Source organism: Anomalospiza imberbis, chromosome 1 (genome assembly GCF_031753505.1).
Source record: "Anomalospiza imberbis isolate Cuckoo-Finch-1a 21T00152 chromosome 1, ASM3175350v1, whole genome shotgun sequence".
Classification (NCBI taxonomy): Eukaryota; Metazoa; Chordata; class Aves; order Passeriformes; family Viduidae; genus Anomalospiza; species Anomalospiza imberbis.
Genome location: NC_089681.1, coordinates 118,679,026 through 118,691,282, shown reverse-complemented (window position 1 = coordinate 118,691,282; position 12,257 = coordinate 118,679,026). Strand labels below are relative to the sequence as shown.

At 47.6% G+C, this 12,257-nt stretch overlaps 2 protein-coding genes across 5 annotated transcripts in view; both read right to left on the bottom strand.

Moving 5' to 3' along the window:
* HOXA6 (homeobox A6) overlaps positions 1-12,257 on the bottom strand; it is a 41,300-nt gene that overhangs the window by 8,892 nt on the left and 20,151 nt on the right. For 3 of the 4 annotated variants that reach the window (XM_068208361.1, XM_068208330.1, XM_068208339.1), the window contains exon 3: positions 2,386-2,467. In XM_068208361.1, coding sequence (XP_068064462.1) covers positions 2,386-2,467 — 82 coding nt within the window. Of the gene's footprint in view, positions 1-2,385; positions 2,468-2,498; positions 2,651-6,166; positions 6,352-12,257 lie in introns of those variants that run through there. The other variant, XR_011004900.1, reaches the window with a different exon arrangement.
* Positions 7,808-10,259, bottom strand: HOXA4 (homeobox A4). The gene is made up of 2 exons (XM_068208312.1): positions 9,571-10,259; positions 7,808-9,041 (listed from the first exon to the last, which is right to left on the bottom strand). Exons 1-2 carry the CDS (start codon positions 10,157-10,159, stop codon positions 8,713-8,715), a joined length of 918 nt encoding a protein of 305 aa, XP_068064413.1. The 5' UTR covers positions 10,160-10,259; the 3' UTR covers positions 7,808-8,712.

Genomic DNA, 12,257 nt, shown 5'->3' with positions numbered 1-12,257 from the left:
CAATTTTTCATATGAAAGTGACTAAGCTAGTACCAGGGTATACGTATATTATCCCTCACTAGAAACTGCAATAAAAACTACAGACTTTTAATAAAGAGAGGGCATTAGGCACACTCGACATGCCCGGGTCTGTAACTATCAGCTTGCCTGGTAACTCCACAACTCTCACACTTATGGTAAACCAAGGCCGATATTTGCTTGAGAGGGATTCACGGCTCTTTTAAATTTGTTTTGCATCCCATAGAGGAAACACACAGAGAAGTTCTGCAACAATGAAACTGAAATTAATGGGGAATGGAGCAGATGTTGAAAAAAAGCGAAGCAAGTCTTTCTTGGGGCTGTTGTAAAAAGTTATCGACTGCTTTGCGTCAAAAGTAGAAAGATGGCTTTAGAAGTTACACTCTTGAGCAAATAGAAACTACAAAAGCAATAAATCATAATCATAAGTCATCTGAAATGCCTTAACGCTAGCTGTGGCTATTGGCTTCAAAACCTTGTTTCTGTGAACATCTTTATTGGTATTAATGGTCAAGTTAATCCTAAAACTACTGTTTAACAATTAACTTGGTGTATATAGTGGGAAAACTAATTAATTCTTTAAAAAAGTAACTTCTTGACGTGCGAATACCTTTCACAGAATGTGCTTTGGGAAGGCAGAAGGGGGAGTCTGTCTAACTTTGTGCTGTCCTGAATTGCAGCTGAAAATTATTCTCTTCCGCCGAACTTGGAGAAAGTTTTCTTTGCTCTAGTAGCGTGATTACGAGGTTTCAGATGCAAATTCAAATAATGCTGCGAGTCGCAGGCGCTAGACTTCCCTCGTCACCCCATTTCTTGCTTTGTTCCTGTTCCTGGACACTCAACGTTGTTTACCTTGATGATTTGGAGACCCGAAAGTCTGTTTCTAGTAGAAAAAATGTGGATTTTATCAGTAGGTGTACTACTGATTTTTCTGTGCTTTATACACATGCCTTGGAGCTGAGTTTAAATTCCAGCCTCAGTAACAACAAACAGATCTGAGTTCATAACGTGCCTTCATTAAGGGAGACCCTTTGTGCCCGTTCTGGCATTAAGAGTCAATCTTAGTATTAATGCTATTTGAAGTTACCTTCAATATAATTAGAGTTAGATTTTTTACTGTGCTTCAAGTTTACTTTTATGCCAGTCGGTAAGAGGTGTGCCTGTCACTCCCATGTGGAGCTGAAATGGGAATCACCCGTACGATGTAAGTACTTATTTCCTCGCTACCTCGAAAGATTTGCAATCTGCTGGGGTGCAGAGCTGTTTACCTACATCCGTGTGCCTGATAAAGTTGGTCTTTGATCATTCCCAAGTAGATAAAAAGAGCAGCGTTATCGACTGTGCCCTTGTGAGAGAAGTTCTGCTCAGAGTCAGCTGAGTCTGCTGGTGTTGGGTCCGTTAAGGAATCCCAAATATCTCCGCCCGCAATGCTGTGGGTACATGCCACCGGAGGAAGGTTCCTTCGTACCGTGTTTTCGCTTTCAATTTCCGAACGCAAGCGTGAATAGACATTTGCAGCGCCTTTTTGTAGTTAAGATTTAAGCAGCTCATTAAGCCAACACAAAGAGCCCTTGTAGTCCTGTAATTTATGGCCGCTTTTAAAAGGTAGTAAAATACACTAATTGTACATCAACATCCAAAAAGGAGCAGGTAAATCTAGCAGGAATTTGAGCTAATTCTATGTAATCCTCCCCTCTCGACGGCCGGCATAAAAAAAATTTGTCACTATGGAAAGCATTTCTTTTCTCCTGCCAGAGGACCAAGCACATCAAGGACTTCAGCAACTCCGAACCACCAGACACTGACCTCCACTCAGTGCAAAGCAGGCCAGGACAGACAAATACCAGAAATTTATTCGCGAACCATTCTGTTGTATGCACGCAGACAAAAATCAGGTTTTCTAACATCCCCACATGCACTTCTCGTTTGCAGGACTGGCTGCGGAACTCCTCGAGGAGGAGGCGAACAGACAAGCCGCGATAAGCAGCCATTCAATACCGAACTGGCTCCAACCCTCTCTCCCTCGCCTGGTGCCTTTGATTTCGGAAGGAACTAAGAACGGACAAAGAAATTCTCTAACTCTTTCGCTCTTCAGATGACTTTGCATCCTTCCTGTCCCCAATGCCTTTATAAGGATGGCGATCACTCAGGTCCCGTACACTTCTTTGTCTGCCCAGACACGCGCATTCACCACCCACAGAAGATGAATAGAGCCAATCCAGAAAAAAATTCCAGCTAGGTTAAATATTTATCGCAACAACAACAAAATTTCATTCCAGCAGTCTTGTTCTTCATGCAGGTACCAGGCAAATCGCATTCTTACAGCTGCCACCGGCGCAAAAGCAGCGGCCGCTGCCCGGCTCTTACCTCCTCCAGCTGCGCAGGGTTGGGCTGAGGCGCTCCCAGCTTCTTCCACCGCCCCGGCCGAGCGGCTTCGTTTCGGGGCTCCCTGTAAACAAGCAACAAACAGTGCCTTACCGGGGAGTGCAGGGGGAGGTATTTTGCTCCTTCATTGGCAATACATGGTTTGCCGGGTGCGCTGGGAGAGCCCGGAGAGGGGCGGGCGGGGATGGAGCGGGCTCGGGCTCCCGCGTGGAGCGTGGATTCCCACCCGGGTGAAGAGCTCGGGGAGCTGAGAAATAAAAGCGTGCGGTTGTTTTGGTTGGGTTTTTTTCCTTATTTTTTTTCCCTGTAGACAGCTATGCCTTCTGTCTCCAAGTGTTTGGAAATATTGTCATTCCTAACTCTTGTTACATGAATGTCTGCTTTATTTTCCTCTGGGAAACCTTTGTTTAGGATCATTTAATCAAGAACAGACATTAAACACAAGTCGTGGTGTTCATCTCTGCTGAATAAAACTCGGAAAGGATTCCAGTTTAAACGCGGGGCGTATTGTGGTTGGGCTTTTATTCAAACGGTTAGCCGGGGCCCAATCCTGCCACCACAAGCTCACTAAGAGACTAACAATTGACCTCAGCGAAGCGGGATCAGGCCCAAATGCGTAAAAAAAAAAAAAAAAATCCACCAACACAACACACACACACACACACACACGCACACACACCCCAGCAACGAAAAAGCCGACATCCATGAAAGCCATTGACGGAGGGGAAAGAACTGGGCTACTTCTTTTCCCCTAAAATAAACAGTATTGCTGGTCCAAAAAGACAATAGTCAGGTTATCTGCATGCCACTCACTGAATCACTTTTACATATGAATTTGTCAGATACAACAATATACCCCTGTATTCAGTCTTGCTAATAAAATCCAGCTAATGCAGCTTACAATCGTCAGTAAATGTAAATGCTAATAATTAAATAACACCATTCTTGCTGAAGGGTGTTATCTGAGCCCTGGAAATATTAAGTCTGTCTTGGGACAACTTTTCGAGCAGATACTTTGCTTTGGTAATTTAGTAGTTCCATAATTACGCTAATAATTTTAAATTTGGTGTTGAACTCCAGTCTACATAAAATCATGCAATAATAGCCTACTAAACTGTTTATTGCTGTCTCATAAATTTGCAAGCGCTGACTGTTAAAATCTACTGGCAAACACAAAAGAAAATTGGAAGTTCGAGCTGCAATCAGAGAGCCCGGGCGCTGCTTCCTGGGGTTATCCTTAGCTCTACCTCTCCTTCCATTCCGCTTCAGCACAGGGGGAATCCCCCGGCATTTTAGGCTCAAAGTCGTACCTTAGCCGTTTTAATCCCTAATCAATAATCATGTTACAAACAGCAATAATCATCGATCAAGCATGTCGTGACTGTGTTGTCCCACTCGTGTTAAATATGGAGCGTGTATCTGAAAATGGTGCCAGCACTTTCTGTTATTTATTTTGGAGCTATTAGGTCACGCTACCATATTTTACACTGCCACGGTCCTTTAAAGTACGCTGTTTCTTGAAAGAGTTGCTATGTAGCAATAAAGCACTTTACAAAAACTACGACTTTTTTTTTTTTTAATTTGTTGTTATCCCAAGCTCTAATATTCATTGCGGCACTCTAAGTTCGTACATAAATCGTTCAGACTAATGAGTCATAGAGAAATTCGCCCATGACTTTTCCTTTGCAATGCTCACTGCATTTCCATTGCTTTTTTGGCCATGTATTAAGAGACGGTGATTTATTAACGCCAGGAAAATTGAACAAAAAAAGGTCCTCCTGCACTGTGGCACCCAGCCTTCCACAGTGTGAATTAGAACATTATCAAGTGTGTTTGCCTCCGTAACACTTAATCACCAAAAGCCATAATGTGACCACAAGGCAGCTAAAACAAAGATTTAACATTTCTAAATATTAAACTTGTTAAGCAAATGCTCAGCAGACAAAGCAAGCACAAACAATTAAAGTCATCAAGCTAGAAATACACACTACCTACTTACCAACACAGACCCTATTGCTTGCTTAAGAAGTTTAGAATCTTTCAAGATAAATCAGGTGGGGTTTTTTAAAAGGGAAAAAAAAAAGAAAAAGAAAGAAGGAAAGAAAAACAAACTCCAGTAACAAGGAGTTGAGTTTCACTTCTGAGAGAATCACTCCTAGTGAGGACTGACGGCCACAGATCCATTCCTGACTATCTGCATTAATTATTTAATGAGTCACGTGACCCTAAAGATTAAAATTTCAATATCTCCCCCAGAACAGGCGCAACACCTTTATCTACGAGCGCAGGGATGCTCGTACTTGGGTCCCCTAATCTCTACTGCCTTTGACAGCTCCTCAGTTTCCAGAGAGAGCTCTGGGGCGTTATTAACAAGGGTTTGTCCCGTTCTGCACAGCGAGCCGGGGCAGCTTTACACCCTCCGCCCCCCCAACTCCAAATGAATCAGTTGAACCCAAATCGTCATTGTCCGCAGCGGGGAGGGGGCTCTGCGCTACTGGCAGGGGGACGGGAGAGCATCAGGGCGGCATTGCACGGGCCGTCTTCCACGGGTGAGTGCTGCCAGTCCGCGGGCCCGGGCGGAGCCAGTAGGGCTGCCCGGGGCCGGAGGGAGGCGGCCGCGGAGCTCCCCCTGCCCACGCAGGGAGCTCCGACCCCACCGGGACCCGCGGGGGCAGGGCTTGGGCGCCCGCGCAGCACCGCGCAGCAGGGGACAGCCCTGGAGCGACAGCCCGGGGTCCCACCCCGCCGCGGCCCGGCCAGGCCGTGAGGCTGCGGACATGGCCAGAGCCTCCGCCTCCTCGGGGACGTGACGTGCGGGGTCCCGCGGCCGCGCCGCTCGCCCGGCTCCGGCGGAGGTGCGGGAACGGCGGGCGAGCCCGGGCTGCCCGAACGCGGCCCTGACGCGAGGCGGGGGGCCGGGAGAGCTGGAGTTTCACTGCAAGCCTGTCAGGATCTCCGCCTGTGTGCGGGTTCCCCCCACCCTTTCCTCGTTTACAAACACAGGACAAGAAGACCTGGGACTGCAAGCACCCTGGGAAAAAAAAAAAAAAAAAAAAAAAAAAAAAAAAAGAAGAAAAGAAAAAAAATAAAGAAAAAAAATCCTAGCATTGCGTAATCCCCCGATGCAGGATGGCCCTGGTTATTAAATACCACAATGCGCTTGTCACAGTTCAGCTCCTCCTGTAATGAAACACCAGGTATAGCAAGAGCTTGCAGGAGAAACGAGGATGGGGATCTCGGGAGAGGAGTATTTTACTTGGTGGGTGGAGGGGAGGTGGGTGCCGGGGTTAACCGAGTGGCGTTCCCTGCTGACAGCAAATTGACTCCGAGGTGATTTGGTCTTTCTTTGAAATATTGACACACTTCCACTTCCAGCGTTTTGAGCTGTGCTCGCCTTTGTGGCCAGAGCAGATAAATCCGTGTGTGAGAGACACCGGGAGAGAGAGAGAGAGGGAGGGGGGGAAGAGACATTTAGGTCCAAGTGCCGGATTAAAAAGAATACTGTCTTTAAAGGTCAAGGGTTTGAAGGGTCAGTCTGCTCCTCTAAAAAAAACAATTAATGGGATAGAAAATTTGTCCTCTCGGTGAACTCCTGGTTGCCTTAGCAAAGGGAGCACAATGCGAGATTTAAACAGGACGATGTAATTTTTGAGGTTATTGTAAAGATGGGAGGTATTGGGCAGGGAGCAGAGGGCTCCCAGCCCGGGAGCAGCATTCTGCTCCCAACACAAGCAGAAGGGGAAGAGAAGGAAGGAGAATTTACCTTAAACGATGATAATCGGCCATGGGGTATTTTGCAGTCCGCAGTTCAATCTCCAGCAAGAGAATGTACATTTTTTTAGGAGACAGCCAAGATGCTGTGTCTTTACACATGACCACTTTTTTTTTCCCCCAGGAAAATCCTTTGCGTCTTCACAGACTTTTCCAAGAGAATGCCTTTCAGAACCGCTGTTGAATTACAAAGAAGTATTTATTGTAGGAGGTGATTAATGATTCTCGCTAAAATTGCTATTTGCAGCGTGATTTCATTTTTCTTTACAATGGGAGCAAACCAGGTTTATACGCATAGGCTGCACACTAAAGAAATTCCGCACTGCCAGTTAATACATTAATACGTTTCAGCTGGAATTTTGCTCAGTTGTGCTAATTTTGGCTCTAAATACATTGAGGGATTCTCAAGCAATAAACCAAATGAAGAGTTACACATTTGCAGATAGTAGTTACCTGACATACAGCTACATTTTTTTCCCTTTATAAGGAGATAACTGGTGACTCAGGATTTAGTAAACATTAATATGAGAGCAGAAGTGTGTTTTGCAGGCCTTCTCCTTGGTCAGATATGGGGACAGCCGTATTTGCTGAGGGTGTTTACAGCTGCCACCTCCCTGATGCTGAACGTGTTCTGCCAGTGGCACGTTACATTTTTCTCTGGGATGGTACATATTCCATGGCTAGGCAGGGATGCTGGCACAACCTTTGAAGCCTGCTGCTACCTCAACCAGGGATGATGATGCCCCCTGGTCCTGGCAGCCTCACTTAGGTGAAGACAAGCACTGATTCCAAGAATCCATCTTGTATGTATTCGGGTGAGTAAATAAATAACTATTGGCCTTCAAGTTCCTCCCTGGAAGATTTAGTAGCACTTGAGCTCCTTTGCAGGACTTTTCCTACCCAGCTCAGTGCTACACCATGTTGTGAAAGCCCCAAGCAGGGCTCTCCATTAGCAGTTCTGCTTTGCCTGAACTCCTTAGCTGCCTGGAAGCAGGAAGATGCACAGCCTGAGGTGGAACAAGATGAATCCCATTTTGCCACAGTAGTTGTGACAATCTCGGTCAAAAAAGCCTCATGTGTTGTATCCAAATTCATGTGTCTACCAAGGCTTTCTCAGCACATTTTGAAATAATCTTAAAAAAAAAAAAAAATACACAGAAAAGGCAGCTTGAAAAGAAATTTTAGGTTACCGTTCAAGTATTCCCCTTAAACAGTGCTAGCCAGTTAAGAAATCATAATCAGGCGAAAATGAATGAATAAACCACGACTGGCTAAAGAGTTAAAGTGTTATCACGGCATGGGAGCTTATTGGCTCCCAGAAGAAGCACAGTTTCTCTTGTCAGGCAGCTGAAAACAGTCACACGGCCAGCGGTGGAGTCAGGCTCATTCTGTCTAAGTCAGCTAAAGAGAGCACCACTCACCTATACAATGAAGCAAGACCTTTCCTTGTCCCGCAACGCAATTTTTCCCTGCCAGGCAAGTAGGAGTCAGGAGGTTTTTCACCACATTTAAAATAACCATTACCTTATTGACAAGATGAATCCAAGTCAAACCAATGTATTAAACTTTTGTTTTCCATTCCTGATGCCAACACCAGCCAAGCACAAGGTGGATGAAACAGCACGTAGTGGACTTGTGTTTCAAGCATTTAATTCTTTTGTACAGAATAATCTTTATTACTAGCATTTGGCACTGTTATACATTACACCAAAAATCCACAAATTGTACATGGACCCAAACTATTTAGACGGTGCCAAATATGAAGACAGCAACAGCCTTTATAGCAATATTTCTTTAAATAAATGCAATAGGGAATGTGGAGAAAAACTAATAAATCACAGCTACTGAGGGGGCTACACTTAAAACCAGTTAAGTTACCTTTGATACATAAAACATTTTCCTTTAGACAGCGTAAGGGGACTTTTTCATAAGTCTTTAACCTCTTGTGGACATGTTCGTTCTCCCATGTTGGTCTGTGTGTGTATACGTGCCTGTGCACCATCATACACACAAGCACACACTGAGAAATCCATGAACACACCACAAAACAGCGCTATTCAAGTCAATGCCTTACACAAGTGTCTCACGAGCTCTTTGCTTTGTTTTAAATGTTTTTTATTTTTAACATGTTCCCTAAAAAAAAAAAAAAAAAAAAAAAAGAGTCCGTCTTAGGTACAGAGAATTCGTCCATGACAGCATCCATCCCTCTCTTACACCGAGGGCAAGAGAGCGTTTCCATAAATAGAAAAAAATGATGGGCATGGAACCATTATCTATATACAATGTAGACAATCGTCCGGGTTTTGGTTTAAACATGTGCCCGTTCTTGGACACGTCTCTTCTTCCTTTTCTGCTCCTGTTTTGTTTTACACAGTTTGGTCCAAAAGGCCAGCCTCCACCTCGAGGCAGCTTGAAAACCCCAATAGATAGGTAAATATATATATATATATTAAAAAAAACACAACAACAACAACGACCAAAAAAAAAAAAGCCAACCAAACAAAAAAAGACCAAAAAGACTCAAACCAAAAACTGAATTTATAGCGCAGCTGCGTTGGGTGTAGCCCCATCGAGCGGATGGGGGTGGCCCTGTGTCTGTGCTTTGGACTGCTGGCTCAGTGTGGACTGGTTTGAGGAACGCATCTTTGTGTTAGGCAGTTTATGGTCTTTCTTCCACTTCATGCGCCTGTTCTGGAACCAGATTTTGACCTGGCGCTCGGAGAGGCAGAGGGTGTGCGCGATCTCGATGCGTCGCCTTCTGGTCAGGTAGCGGTTGAAGTGAAACTCCTTCTCCAGCTCCAGGACCTGCTGTCTGGTGTAGGCAGTGCGAGACCTCTTGGGCTCCCCTCCGTTGTAATTGGGATTGACTGAAACGTGCACGCACAGGCACACACATACACACCCGGAGAGGAAAGAAGGAGAGGGGAAGGGATGGAACATAATCATTATATAATAACTTGACACCGGGTTCACATAAGATACATAAACGGCAAGAAAAATTGTTTCCCAGCCTATCGACAGTGCGGACAATCGAGGAGCAATAAAAAATGGTGATGGGCATTTGGGTTAGAAGAAAAGCTTCAAAGACACATGGCCCAGAGCCACTGCAGGGCAATTAAATTTATGGGGGCTATAATTACTGCCCTAACAGTTTGGCGTCTCGTAAATCTTTTGATAAAGGACCCCGGATACAAAAGGTTTCTCACTTTTTTCTTTTTTTTTTTTTTTCCCTTTTTTTTTTTTTTTTTTTCCGCTTTACTATTAGGAAACGCGGAGGGAGAAGGATGGGGAAAAAAAAACCATACACGCAACGACCCATCCCGGTCCCGGGAGCACCCTCCCCCCTTCCCTCCTCTGCAGGCTCATCCCCACCTCCCCCTGGCAAGGGCAACTCACCCGTGCTCACATGGATCTTCTTCATCCAGGGGTAGACCACCGGCTCCTTTCCCTTCAACCCGGGCAGGCTCTTGTCGGGCAGCAGCGGACAGGCGGGCCCGGTGCCGGCCCCGGCGGCGGGGGCTGCTTCGCAGCGGCGCTGCAGGGCATGGCCTGGGAGCAGGGGCTGGGGCGGGCCGGGGTGGCCCTTGGCGGGCGGCGGCGGCGAGGCGCCCGGGGGCGGCTGCTCGGGGCCCGGGGCGGCGCTGCCAGCGCTGCTGTAGCTGTAGGGCGCCTGGGGGTAGGAGGGTGCCTGCGCGGGGTAGAGCGCCTCGGGAGGCGGCCCCGGCGGCCCCGGCGGCGCCGCGGGAGCCTGGTAGCCCGTTTCCCGGCGCGGCCGCGGGAAGTACTCGGGCAGCGCCGGGCCCGGGTGCGCGGCGTGCAGGTGCGGCGGCGGCGGCGGCGGCGGCGGCGGGGCGTGCGGGTGCGAGTGGTGCGGGTGGTAGCTGGCGGAGCTGCCGGCGCTGCCGCTGTGCTGCGTGTATTCCTCGCAGGGAGGGAATTTGGGCTCGATGTAGTTGGAGTTTATCAAAAACGAACTCATGGTCATTAATTTGTGAAGTGCAAAAATACTAATTTTTCTCGCGTTGTCGTTTTTCTGGGCTCGGCGAGGCCCCTCCCCTTCCCCCCCCCTTCCCTCCCTTCCCTCCCTCTCCCCCTCCCGCTGCTGTCAAGTGCTGCCGCTGCCAAAGTTTGGGCCTCCAGCCCTTCCCCCCCGCCTTCCCCGCTGCACTCCCCTCCCTTCCTCTCTTCCCACCCCTGGAGCGCCTACAACACACACAAACACACACCCGCGCACACACACACCCGCACCCCCCGCCGCCCCGCCACCACCTGACCGCCAGCGCCAATTACCGCGCGGGGCCGCGGACCCCGGATCAGGAAATGGAAGAGGGACGAGCGGCCGCAGGGCAGCTCCGCGCCCGCGGACCCTTCGCGGGGACCGCGCCGCCCCCACGGGCGGCGGCTGGCTGGCGAGGGAGCGCCCCGCGTCCGCTCCTCACCGGCATCCCCGGCTCCTCCTGCCCGCCGACCCGAGCCGCGTCCAGCAGTCACGGTGTCAAGCGAGATAAAACTAATCCGGCTTTGACAGTCTCCCACCCACCCCGCCCGCCCCAGCACTTTTTGTGTCTTCGTTCTCCCGTGGGAGAGTGTAGGAAGTAGGGCGAGGAAGCGGAGCGCAGCCCAGCTGCGTGATCCAGAGGGAGGCAGGCATTGCACAAGGCATTGCACAATCCTTTTAAACAAGCCCATCTCCAAATGCCGGGGCTGCGCGCAGGCAGAGGGCGGCAGCAGCTGTCGGGCACAGGCCACCGGCCGCCCTCCAGGGTCTGTCCCCAGCGCCCTGCCACTGCGGACCGCGGGCGGCCGCGAGCTCCAGAGACAGCCTTTTGCCCCTTTGAAGCTGGGCTAATTGGAGGAATAGACGCAAAAGTTAGAACGAAGGTTGCGGGCAGGCCGAGGAGAGTCCTCGAGGGGCTTGTGGGGTGTGAGACATAGAGCGAGCCTGAAAATAACGGGGAACAGAGGGGGAAGGGAGAGGGGAAGACGGACACGACGGTATCAAACACTTCCTACCGGCGATTACAGGGCTCACTGTGAGCATCCCTCTCCGCGGAGCAGAGCTTTCTGAACTACGAATTTAAGTCTGTTGGTTTGGCGTGCCTCGTCTGGGGTTTATTTTTAAATTTTCACTTCTATAAGAAATCGCTAGTGCCTTCGCAGCAGTAGCTCGCAAACCCTGGTGTAGGAGGGAGAGGGCACTCGGGCACTTCTACGTTGCTAAAACTGAGACTGTTAACGGTATTTGCAGCTCAGGGGGAAACAAGGCAACCGCCCTGACCTTAGGTAATTGAAATTTGATGGTTAAACTAATTACGCTCTTATTCTAAGGGGAAAAAATATTTATTGAATGTCAGCTAGTCTACCACATTTGGAGTAGGTGCGAACTTTTTCAGATTATTTTTTTCATCTGTACAGGAAAGAATATAAACAGATAGAAATATTTACCACACCCTTAGAGAATATAATTGCTGAGTGGCTAAGTCTCATCTGCTGGTATGGGAAAATATTTCTAATATATCAAGTGTAAATATGATACAGTTTAGATCTTGTCTTCCTAAAGATATTACACTAACAGTTACCCTGGTTTAAATTCAGATTATTGTCTTTTGCAGTTTAATAGATAATGGATACATGCAATAAAATTCTATTTGAATATATATTCTATCTAACAAGACACACAGCGTATCGATTTATATTTTATCCACAGACACATAGGCACGCACATTGCATGCGGCTTGTAATATGTTAGAACATTTCCAGCATTTGGGTATACTGGGGTACTTATCTAAACAATCACTCATTTCCTCCTACTATCGAATGTCTAATTTGTAAAGAGAGTTAAAACACATTTACTCACTCATTTCCAACAGCACATCTATGGAACTCTAACTGGCTTAATAGATAAGTTTCTCTATTTACTCTGCGTGGAGAGGAAATGCGGTTACACACACGCGGTTACACACAGAGACAGCCGCAACTGCTCAACAGCACACATTTGCTAGAAAAAGGGGAGATTGTTTTATTTATATTCCAAACAACAAAACAACAGCAACTCATTTCCTAAAAGAAAAAAAAAAAAGCAA